Raw genomic sequence first — 11,101 nt, forward strand, 5'->3', positions numbered from 1 at the left:
TTAATTATATTATGTAGACGAGTTAATCGACCTTTTTGATTCATATGAGATTTTTTTCTTGGTATCTAAGGTCAATTATAAGAAACATGCAGAGATGTTGACGTTTCAGCCCTTTGTTGGGGGCCCTACCTAGAACTATAACATTTATTGAACATAAATTCGATATAAATAATCCATTTGACAACAACCATAACAAAAAACTAGGACTCACTTTGGCCATCTGACCCAACAAGTATCGAGCAAAAAACAAAAAAATGGTTAAAAATAAAATAAACATTCAAAACCTAGAGTGTACTGTAAACAAACTACTTAAGGTTAATTTCTCAACCTAGTAATGTATTTCAAATGTAAACAACGCCAACGTCTGTTATGCACAGCATATCCTGTGTAAAAGCCTAGGTCGTGGTCTGTAAGAAGGATAGAACTATTCATCCGTCCGTCATTCAAGTTCATCCTCTATATAAACACCTATTGAATCAACCGAAGACTCTTATAGATGTGTAAACACAATGTGCCCGATGCCTTGGAGAACGCACCAAGAAAATACCACCAAACAGTCAACGACTAGAGAGACTGAGGACTCAACCAAAACAAAGAACCGCATGATGTCAACATCGAAAGTCGTCGTGCCGATAGGTCTAACAATACAAGTTATCTAGCTATATTACACATATTTAGAGTTAACTTTTTCCTTTAATATCCACTACGGCCGAGAATACTAACCTCCAAAAAGTTAAAATTATGGTTGCAATCTACCCGATGTTTTACAGTGATTCTATCTTACAATTAATTTGACTTTTTCATGACCGTTCCAAAATTATAATACACGTTATGTGCTCCGAACACTCAATAGTGGGCAAAAATACAAAATGGTTATGCCTACAAACATACAATAACGACAGAATGCAATCGATATTCGGTTATCAAAAAGCCTCTCAAAAAATTGCCTCACGTAGGGTCTGTACAAATTTGTCGGAAATAATGGCCAAATGTTACCTTATGATACCGTAATGCTCACAAAAAAATTTTAGCCTAACTATACGAGTGTTTTCGGAGATATGGAGAAGCAAAGTTGGCAGATTTTCATACATTCGGTAGAACAGCCCTAAAAATAAGAACAAAGAAATTCCAGATTTGGCAGCGCGACCATGATATTTCCATGTATTTTTTAACGCTGAATCCTAATCTGATCTCAAAAATACCTGTATATCCCTAAAATAATTCGATAAAGCCACACCTGGTCTTAGGGAATGTTTTTGGCTTATGAAGATTCAGAAGATGAGTCTAAGCGTCTCAATGGTTGTTACGAATAAATGGGACAAATCTTTCCACGTCAGTAGATATGTTTAATAAAGTTGTTGAAAAGTAACCTTCAAATATTATGTATAATCCTAAATTTTTATTTGACTATACAAGGTAAACTTAAAAATATCGTTTTATACTGCTTTTGCATTACTGACTAAAATTCAATAAACAAACGAGCCCAAGTGTCAATAGCGCGCTACCAATTGCAACGTTGGACGAACTTGAATCAGCAACAGTTTCTTCTAGCCAGCTGCTGATCGTTGCTTCGTACGATTCGATCCAGGCTAAATTGTTCTGGGCGTTCGAAATCCCGGTACTCGCTGCAGATCCCAAAAGACTAGATTGGGCAGTGGCAAAATTTTCCAGCTGAAATCATAAAAAGACAAGTTAGTCATTTCTTGGAGCACTATCAAGTCGCTCTAATCATTCACGCTTGCCGGTGTTCCGTGACACAGTATTGGCCTCAGTGCTTCTAGTTTTTGCGGTTTATGTTATCAGCTCCCGGTAAATTCTTCACACTTTGACTATGTGCACCAGTTACATTACTCGTCACTTGTTACATTTTGAAATGTCAATTTTCCAAATACAATGTTAATTCTTATCGATGAAAAATCGACAAGACATTACCTTTTCAAGCTGTGCACTTGTAGTTATTCGGAGGCCAATCCCGGAGAGTAAGGTAGTCACCGTTGAGGTGCCACCGTAGCTGTATGTAAAAGAAATTCGTTTAGCTTAATAAAAACTCTAACAAAAAGGTCGATTTCACCAATTTGATTTCTTTTGTAATATGTTATAGTAGACTAAAAACAAAGTCACGCGTATTTTTATTTGTATCTGCCATTAAACACTTTAAAGAGGTGAAACCACCCTCCGAAGTAAGGCATGCCAAGTGGTGATTTGTCAGTTTTTTTTTTTAATTGAGAAAATTGCATTTTCAATTTCTCGTTATGAGAAAACTTTTTCAGTTGGATTGGTTAAACAATATTATGTCCTGGCAAGTGAAACTGCCAAATCGCCCCTTGACATGCCCTACTTTGGAGGATGGTTTCACCCGTAAAGTGTTTAATGGAAGATAAACAAATACGAGTCACTTAGCTTTTAGTCTACCATAACATATAACAAATGAACTCAAGTCACAGAGATCGACCCGGAATACCTTTCTTCTAAAATATACAAATATCATTGTGTTCGATTATTGACACTGACTACTCGATAATAGCTTCTAAGTTATTGATGATGTAGTCCAATGCTGGGTCGATGTTGTTAGCAGAACCATAGGTATACACCGATTGGAAGGCTGTTGACGAATCCTGCGATCGGATACCAGACTCAGATGAGGTCGCAAGGGCCATGTAGCTGAAACGATCAAATTGCTGGTAAAGGAATCAGAACGTGAGGGATCGTTTCGACATTGCCGAAATCCCCGATTTTAGTGTCACAAACAAATTAATCTGTACATTCCAATGATTCCTTAATCCGTACTCAGTTAACGAAGCGTGTTTGTGCAAAAAGTCCACTTTACATGCTGCAGTTATTGTTGCACTTTGACCGAAAATTTTCGCCGAGTAATTTTCGTGCAGAACATCTACAACAATGTTTGTTGTATTGATGTACAGCAAAACGCATTCAGCAAATAAATATTTAGCTGACAACTTTTATGTGGAATGATTTGCTTGGATTTTGACAGCAGTTGAGGACACACTTTGTTCGAATATAGTTAACAATACTTAGTCGCCATTGCTGTCTTTTTGCTTCAAAATTTGCACGCGCGTTGTTATCTGGGTATTTTATATTGATTACTTGTTAAGTATATCCGTATCTTCCGAACAGCCGAGTCCTCGCAGTATGCGAATTTGTTCAGAAGAAAGGTCAGTCGCTAGGTACTTGTTCCACATCAAATTCCAAATCGTTGAGTTTGCATTACGAATTCCTGTGCAGTAAACAACGCTTTTCAGGTTAGGCGTGATCCTGAATCAAAGATAAATACATGGCATTTAAAATATCTGTGACTTTTTTGCTTTACATTTCGCGACATTTTAGGTCTGCACCGAAACTCACGCTGACTCATTGTTGTCGACCAGCCAGCTCAAAAGTTTTTCCTTTGCAAACTCCACGCAGGCTTCTAATTCCAGTCTACAGGACCAGGTCAGGACGTTGTTACGGAGGTACTTGTGTACGTGCTCGTCAGCATCCAATTCTTCGTACCCAAACGTCTCCAGGGCATTTGCCAAGAGACTTGTGAGGTATGTCTAGAAACGAAGATATGTGATAACTTCATCTGGGAAGTGAACGCCAATTAATGGTACTTTGTTTAATACTAGCATGATTTTTAGATGCGACGAGGACTTATGGGTGAAAGACTATTTCACGTCTAGACTTGATGATTGCGATAATTACGACCGGGCTTATATTTCATCAATGTCCTAGATAGCATGCATGAGTCGTTCGTAAAGCAGTCTTATAAGTATACGCGAGGTTGATAATCAACGATAGTAGTTGAGTGATTCATAATCCAGTTTAATTAATAAGACCGACAGTTATGAGTTTTTTAGTATTTGATAGTCACCTTAGATAAGATGGGGCAGTGTTGCAAAGAGCTTTTATACTCATCCTAAAGATCGTCATTTCGCGCTGTCGATTGCTTATAATGATAAACTTCAAAAGCTTTAATCTGATCGATACCAGGAGAACTCTACTTTATAGCAATAAAGATGTTTGCAAGAATATTTCCTAAAACCACATCCATTGACATGACAGTGACGAAAAATTGACGCTCGAACTAGAAAGCAATGACAGCAAGATAAAACGGAGGTTCTCAATTTTTCTTACTTTGAAATTATCGTAGGAATCAGTTTGTGCCAAGAGCCTGTTGATGTAAGTGAATCCTGTGAGGGCGGAGTACCAAGGAATGTAGTCCGTTTCTTGGGCTAAGAACTTGGTCACGCTCAAGGCTGTTGTGTAGTCCAAGTAACCGCCTCTTGCCAGATTAAGAGCATCATCGATTAATTGGGCTCGATTGATCGGTGATATTTGCGTATAGTTCGAGCTGCTGAGGAATGAGGTGAGTAGATCCCAGTTTGTTTGATCATAGTTGACGCGATAGAATCCTGTATGACAAGAGTATACTCAAGTTCAATCACACTCAAGTGCGCACTCACAAACAAAACTATTGTTGAATCTAGACCTCAATAAATTGCATCTCTTGGTGTATACTTATAAATTCAAATCGGCTTGTACCTCGTCAAATTCGAAATGCAATTTTTATACGCACTAGCTGTTGATAAAACTTACAAGGAAGGTATCTCAGGTCGATCTCTCCAATTTGATTTTTTGTGACATGCTATAGTAGGCTAAAAACTGAGCGACACGTATTTTTTTATCTGCCATTAAACACTTTAAAGGGATGAAACCACCCTCTAGTGACATGTCGAGGGGCGATTTGGCAGTTTTTTTTTATTGCGAAAATTACATTTTTCATTTCTTGTTACGAGATCACTTTTTAAGGTGGATTGGTTGAGAAATAATACGTTTTTGCAGGTGAAACTGTCGCATCGCCCCTTGACATGTCTTACTATGAAGGGTGCTTTCATCCCGTGAAAGTGTTTAAGGGGACACGTCAGTGAAACTCTAAGCTTTTTTGATTTGCTTGAAACTTGAACTTATCATAAAACTCCATACAAAAAGTGGTTTTTACTCGGTTCAAATTAGCTACGTTCCACATATGTCCAGTTATCATCTAAAATAACGTCAAAAAGTGACGATTTTCAAAAACCTCCTTGCGTTACAATTCTCATCGTAAAAATCTAAAACAAATTTCACAGCCATTAGAGAAGTGTAGAAAACAAAAATTACCATGAAAATTGCAATCCGACAAGTGATCACCTAATTGTCGCAATAATTGGTAATTGACAATTTTTGTGAAATTTTGTAAAATTTGGTGAAAATTGTCAATTATCAATTATTGGGACAATTAGCTGCTCACTTGTCGGATTGCAATTTTCATGGTAATTTGTGTTTTCTACACTCCTCTAATGGCTGTGGAATTTTTCGCAGATTTTTACGATGAGAATCGTGACGCAAGGAGCTTTTCGAAAAACACTACTTTCTGACGTTAATTTAAATAATAACTGGACATATGTGGAACGTAACTGATTGGAACCGAGTGAAAACCACTTGTTTTATGAAATTTTATTATGAGTTAAAGTTTCATGCAAATCGAACAAGTTTAGAGTTTCATTGATATCTCCCCTTAATGTCAAATAAAAAAAAATTACGTGTCGTTCAGTTTTTAGTCTACTGAAGCACATTACAAAAGATCGACCTAGGATACATTCCTTGTTAGATTAGGAGCATTCACGTGCAGCTTGTTATTCAGATTGTGCGCCATGATTATTCTTGAATTTATTTGACATTTTTTTCGCCTAGGAGAAATACGTTCAATTGAATTTTGTTTTAAAGTTCAATTTATCTTCACTCTACTAGTACCTACCTGAGCCTGAGTTTACGAAATGTAAAATTTGATCGTTAATGCATTATTGTTAGATCTCATTTCGAGTTAGGATTAAAAAGAAAATGAAATGAAATTGCTATGATTCAACGTACTACCCAGAATCACAATCATTTTGTACACAACATCATTTTTGCCACTCGAGAAATCTACAATTCAATGTGTACCAACTCGAATAATGAACTCAGAGATTCTAATCTGGGACTTGGATATGCAAATGTAGCATTTTCGTCTACGGCCCACCTGTTTGTTGTTTGTTCAGGAGAATCCAATCACTAGCAGACGCTGACTGGATGGTGATGCTTTCATTGCCAGGGATCCAAGTGGAGGGTGTGGTGACGGAGTAATCAGGGTCAGATGCAGTTGCCCAGTTGATCGGTACCCACCAATAGACCGCAGAATCATATGAGGTTTTGTCTCTCAAGAAAAATCTCTCCTGGAAGACGTGAAACCTGGTTGTAAACTCGAGTTCTTGCGATTTCCAAGTAGATATTACATTATGTGCATCAACTCACTTGGCTTAAGACTGCAGTATTTGCATCGTAATCGCGAGTTACGGTTACGACAGGGAATCCTGCTTGGGTTACCCACGTGTCCATCACCTCTTTAACGTTTAACGACTGACCGTTCGCATCAACAACTTCCTGTATGGCTTCCCATAGTCGATCGGAAGTCCCGTAGCTGAATGCACTGAAAAGATCAAGATATCTGTGAGTATAAAACTACCAAAACTCTCTAGTAAACCGTAGCTTAAAATTGCAATGTTCGAAATAGTGATAATTATGGTCATCAGTGGGAAAGATATCAAGGATCTTACTTGGTATTAAGATAATTTGTTAGGCCAGCTTTGAAAACAGAGTTCGTGATCATGTGCTCCATCATCCGTATAACACTACCAGCTGCAACACAATCATTTACGTCAGTGGAACATGAAGAGTTGTACTAAACTTAGAAGGAACAAGAGCCTAGGACCCAACCTTTTGCATAAGAAATCGAGTCAAAGATGGCTCGAATTTCTGTGATAGTCTCAACATCAGCGTTCATTGCATGAGAAGTTCCCAAACCATCGGCAGCGAAGGCATCGGCATGAATTTCTGCGACAACGAACTGCTCTTTGAGCCGCCAATCTGTTTCAATTTCGGCAGTTGTGAAATATTCAAAGTATGTTGCGAAGCCTTCATTTAACCAGAGGTATGTCCACCAGTAAGGGCTGACTAAATTTCCAAACCACTGGTGAGTGAACTCGTGACTGATAACCGTGGCTATGTTCTCTTTGTCGGAAGTTGTGGAGACTCCGTCTTCATACAGTAAGTATCTCTCCCTTGACACAGTGAAGCAAAAAAATGGAAATGGGGGTCCAGATGTTCGTACTTCATGGGGTAAAGTTTTAAAAGAATTACCTGTAGGTGACAAGACCCCAGTTCTCCATGGCTCCCGAAGAGAAGTCTGGTATGGCAATTTGGTCCATTTTGTCCAACGCATAATTGTAGTAGGGAACACCTGTGTAATTCTCTAAAGATTCTAGTGATTTAATGCCGAAGTCAAAGGCATACTGTGCAGTAGCAATTGCCGAAGATCTCGCCCACACCCCGAACGTGTCATCATCTGTCGTTATACCCGCAAAATCGGAAGCTATGAAAGCTACTAGATAGGTAGATATCAGTGGCGTAGTTTCAAAAACGGTCCACGTCTTTCCATCATTGCTGAAAATTGCAGGTTACTTACTACCCAGTATTAGAGTACACTCAAATTCATGTCTAAATATTCATTCGAGTCTTTCGTTCCCGAATGAAAGATTTCAAGGTGTGCCATGTGACAGCGCTATTCTTTTATCCTCATCATAGGAATGTTTCTTTAGTGATGACGAAAAAAATACTTGACCGTCGTAAATAATTTTTCTTCATAGGTTTATATTCAAATGAATTATATGTCTTGGAACACATATAAATATATATATTAGGGTGGCTGTTGGAAAAAATGCTTATGCTCTAAGTTGAAAAATCTTAAGTTAACCTTGAAAAAAGAAGATCCACAAAGTCTCAATGCTCTATCTCACTATTAAGAATTGCAGGCAGATTTAAAAAAACATTATTTTAATAATTGTTTTTCCGTATAAAATAAGATTTCATTTTTTTTCAGACCTTGATCTTTTTAAATTTTATAATGATTAAACAAAAATCAAACGGTAGAAAAATAAATCTGGGATATGAAATTACTTTTTACTCAAACATGTTCAATTTTTCAGGATGAAACCCAAAAAAAAATATAGCCATATTATATAGATATTATATATATATAGCCATATATATATGGGGCATTCCACGGCAATATAATTCATATATACTTCAGACTAATCCGCTTCTCGCAAGTGTAAAGCTTATCGAAGGTGATGAGTGATATAGAATCAAGTTTTGGACGCATCGTTATTTCAATAATAAATCAGCCTTAGTCAGCCTGGCTACGTGTATACGATGATGAAAGAGATTTGTAACCAATAAATACATGATTAAAACGATAGAATTGACTTATAACTTGATCCGTAAGCCACCAATAATTCGATTAGATCTATTAGATCATCTATTGATGCCTGGGATTTCATCACAATGTTAGTCAACGTCTACATACTTCAATCCAAAGAGAAGCAATTTGTTCTTCTGACAAATACCAAGGACAAATAAATCTTTCGTTGGACGTGAATCGAATATATTCGCAATAAATAAGACTGAGTATTGTCAACTGGTAATAAATTTTTGAAAGCAAAGGAATGCATTGAATCATCAATCATTTGTAATGTTACAGGTGTATGTGATCGTACGTATGCACGACCAACATTTGATTAACAATAAGGCATAAAACTCACGTGTCCGCATATTCGGTTAATATCGGCGTGTTTGCCAAGCAATGCTGCGAGGATTCCCGTTTCAGCCAAATGTCCACAGTTGCCTTCAGAGCCGGTTCATCGTAACAGGGAAAAGCATAGCGAGCAAAACCCGGTTCGAATTTACTGGTCGCTATCCATCTTGAAAATAAATATCAAAAGCCTTTTCAATCAAATATCTTGAATCACCTCCTCCAAAACAAAAAACAATAAGTATTTGGTATTTTTATTCTCATGGCCAGATGATGCTCCTGATAAATGAGCACGCGTCACATATTATATCAATTTCCATCTAGAAATTAGTGAGTTTAATCAATTCAAAGATTAATGTAGCTACTTGATCCTTCGTAACGTGGCCTGTTACTTTTCCATTGAACTACTCGCAGATGGATTTTATCATGGTTTCATCGACTTACATTGTGTCTCCTGTACTATTTGTGTACGAACTTCTGTAGAAGCCAGTCATATCATCTCTCAAGTCTCCCGTATAATACAAAGAGAGCGAATAGTTTCCAGCTGCCAGTGTGACTGACGTAGTTAACGTCAAAAAGTCTCTTTCAGTATCGTACGCGTGTGTAACGGTGTAGTTGGTAGTGTTGGCGTAATTTGACAGAAGGGTCCTGCTTTCAGATATTGTCTGTTCTTTAGAGTGGATCGTGATGGTATTCGTGGCTTGCACAACCTCCAAGGTGATTGTTGTCTCCCCGGTAAAAGTGAAGTTGTCCTCCGCAAGATGAGGATCCAACTTGATGACGTAATGAAGAGGCTTCGATGTGTTCGGTAGTCTGTAATCGCCGTCATCTTTGGAAAGTTTTATGTTTCCGTCACCGGTATGCAGGACTACGTAGTCCTTTTCTGGTGAAAGTAAAGGACTAGCTTCTGACAGGACCAACCCTGGGAAGCAAGTTTAATTAATTAATTTGGCGTAGAAACGACATGTGTTAAAGAGTTAATTTGACGAATAGGCAATGACTGGATTCTCTGTGATTTTCAGCGACTGTCATTTTTTCAGGTATGAAATACAAAGAAGCCTTTTATGTATATAGAGTGCTTTCGATTTTTTGACACTTTTTCGAAAGTACGAGTCTGAAGCAGGAACTTTCGAATTGTTGACGTTAAACTTTATTTCGGCACTAAGATCTTTCATTTACTAAATTGCAGGCGATGTGTGTGGAGTATTTTTGATTAATTTTAAAACAGTTTTCACATACCTGACAATATGCAAATGAGCAGTCGATGTCTTGATTCAATCATAATGGTCTTTGCTGATCTGCATCATCCGTCGCAAGAAGCAACGATTTCTGGGATCGCTCATATTATATCGGCGTGCCGTTTGTCCCACCAATACCATAATATCTTATCATTGATCTTTAGATATTACCTATTACACTGGCTCAGATCACTGAAAATAAGGAATCTTTGATTTCCCTCTGCTGATTAATTTGTGTGAGTGGCACATGCCATAAATTCAGACGCAAGGGCGAAATTACATATTTCACTTTACACGTGAAAATTGTTATACCGCAAAAAAAGGGCAATTTGGGAGAGAATGGATCATTGTGGCTTCTTGAATAAAACCAGAGCAATTTCGTGAACAAACTAAAGACAAACAATAACTTGCTTCTAGGAATCCTCACGAATTAGAGGGAAGAGCCCCAGCAAGCTAGTGGATAATAGTGGATCAATTAAACATTATACGATAAATTTCGTATACATAAAAGGGTGAACAAACAACACGAAGTTATAAACTCAATTTCTCACTTAGTCTATCGCCGAACAACACGAGAATTCTTTCACTGGTAAAAGAATACGAGCTCTTTAGGTGCTTCGCTGTTGCAAGTTTGACGATGTTTCAATTTTGTATCAGTGGCCATTTTACTCAAGATTGGTGAATATTAATTTGTATTCATGAATTCCGGGCAGGTCCCCCATCTGTATACACTGTGACGTTGCTTACATTCCGCAAATATTTTTGTTTGCTTATTTGATATAGGTAGTATCAGTCTACTGATACGGTCTGTAGATTGAATGAAATGCAATACATGTGTAAGGTCAATGAAAAAGCGAAACTTATTAAACGCAAGTCAGACACTAATTCAGCAGATAGTAGCGATGATTTTTTTGCAAGTAAACAAGAAACAAATGGAGAATTAATTTTCCAGTTCACAAGACAGGGGAAATGATTTATACTTAACTATTTTAATTTGTCTTGTTGCTTGGCCAACAACAAGATTGCAAATCTTGGCTAAAAGATTAATTACTGTAGTTTCATTCTTGTCAATGTGTCGCATGTTTGAATTGGTTTAGTTTTACGGAAAAGTCTTGGAAACGCACAATATTGGTTGTTGAATTTGAGTGATAAGTATATAAATATAAGTATGTGTGTATACACGATAAACGGAGTTTACTGA

General features: G+C 37.4%; 1 protein-coding gene across 1 annotated transcript; it reads right to left on the reverse strand.

Annotated features, from left to right (window-relative positions):
• Positions 1-1,450: 1,450 nt before the first annotated feature.
• On the reverse strand, positions 1,451-9,983 carry LOC124406108 (aminopeptidase N-like). The gene is made up of 14 exons (XM_046881493.1): positions 9,902-9,983; positions 9,107-9,584; positions 8,673-8,831; positions 7,213-7,515; positions 6,790-7,133; positions 6,630-6,711; positions 6,328-6,502; positions 6,056-6,248; positions 4,135-4,412; positions 3,364-3,554; positions 3,106-3,273; positions 2,512-2,661; positions 1,933-2,011; positions 1,451-1,671 (listed from the first exon to the last, which is right to left on the reverse strand). The coding sequence occupies exons 1-14, from the start codon at positions 9,942-9,944 to the stop codon at positions 1,453-1,455; spliced, it is 2,862 nt and encodes a 953-aa protein (XP_046737449.1). The 5' UTR covers positions 9,945-9,983; the 3' UTR covers positions 1,451-1,452.
• Positions 9,984-11,101: the final 1,118 nt, after the last annotated feature.

This window comes from Diprion similis, chromosome 1 (genome assembly GCF_021155765.1).
Source record: "Diprion similis isolate iyDipSimi1 chromosome 1, iyDipSimi1.1, whole genome shotgun sequence".
NCBI lineage: Eukaryota > Metazoa > Arthropoda > Insecta > Hymenoptera > Diprionidae > Diprion > Diprion similis.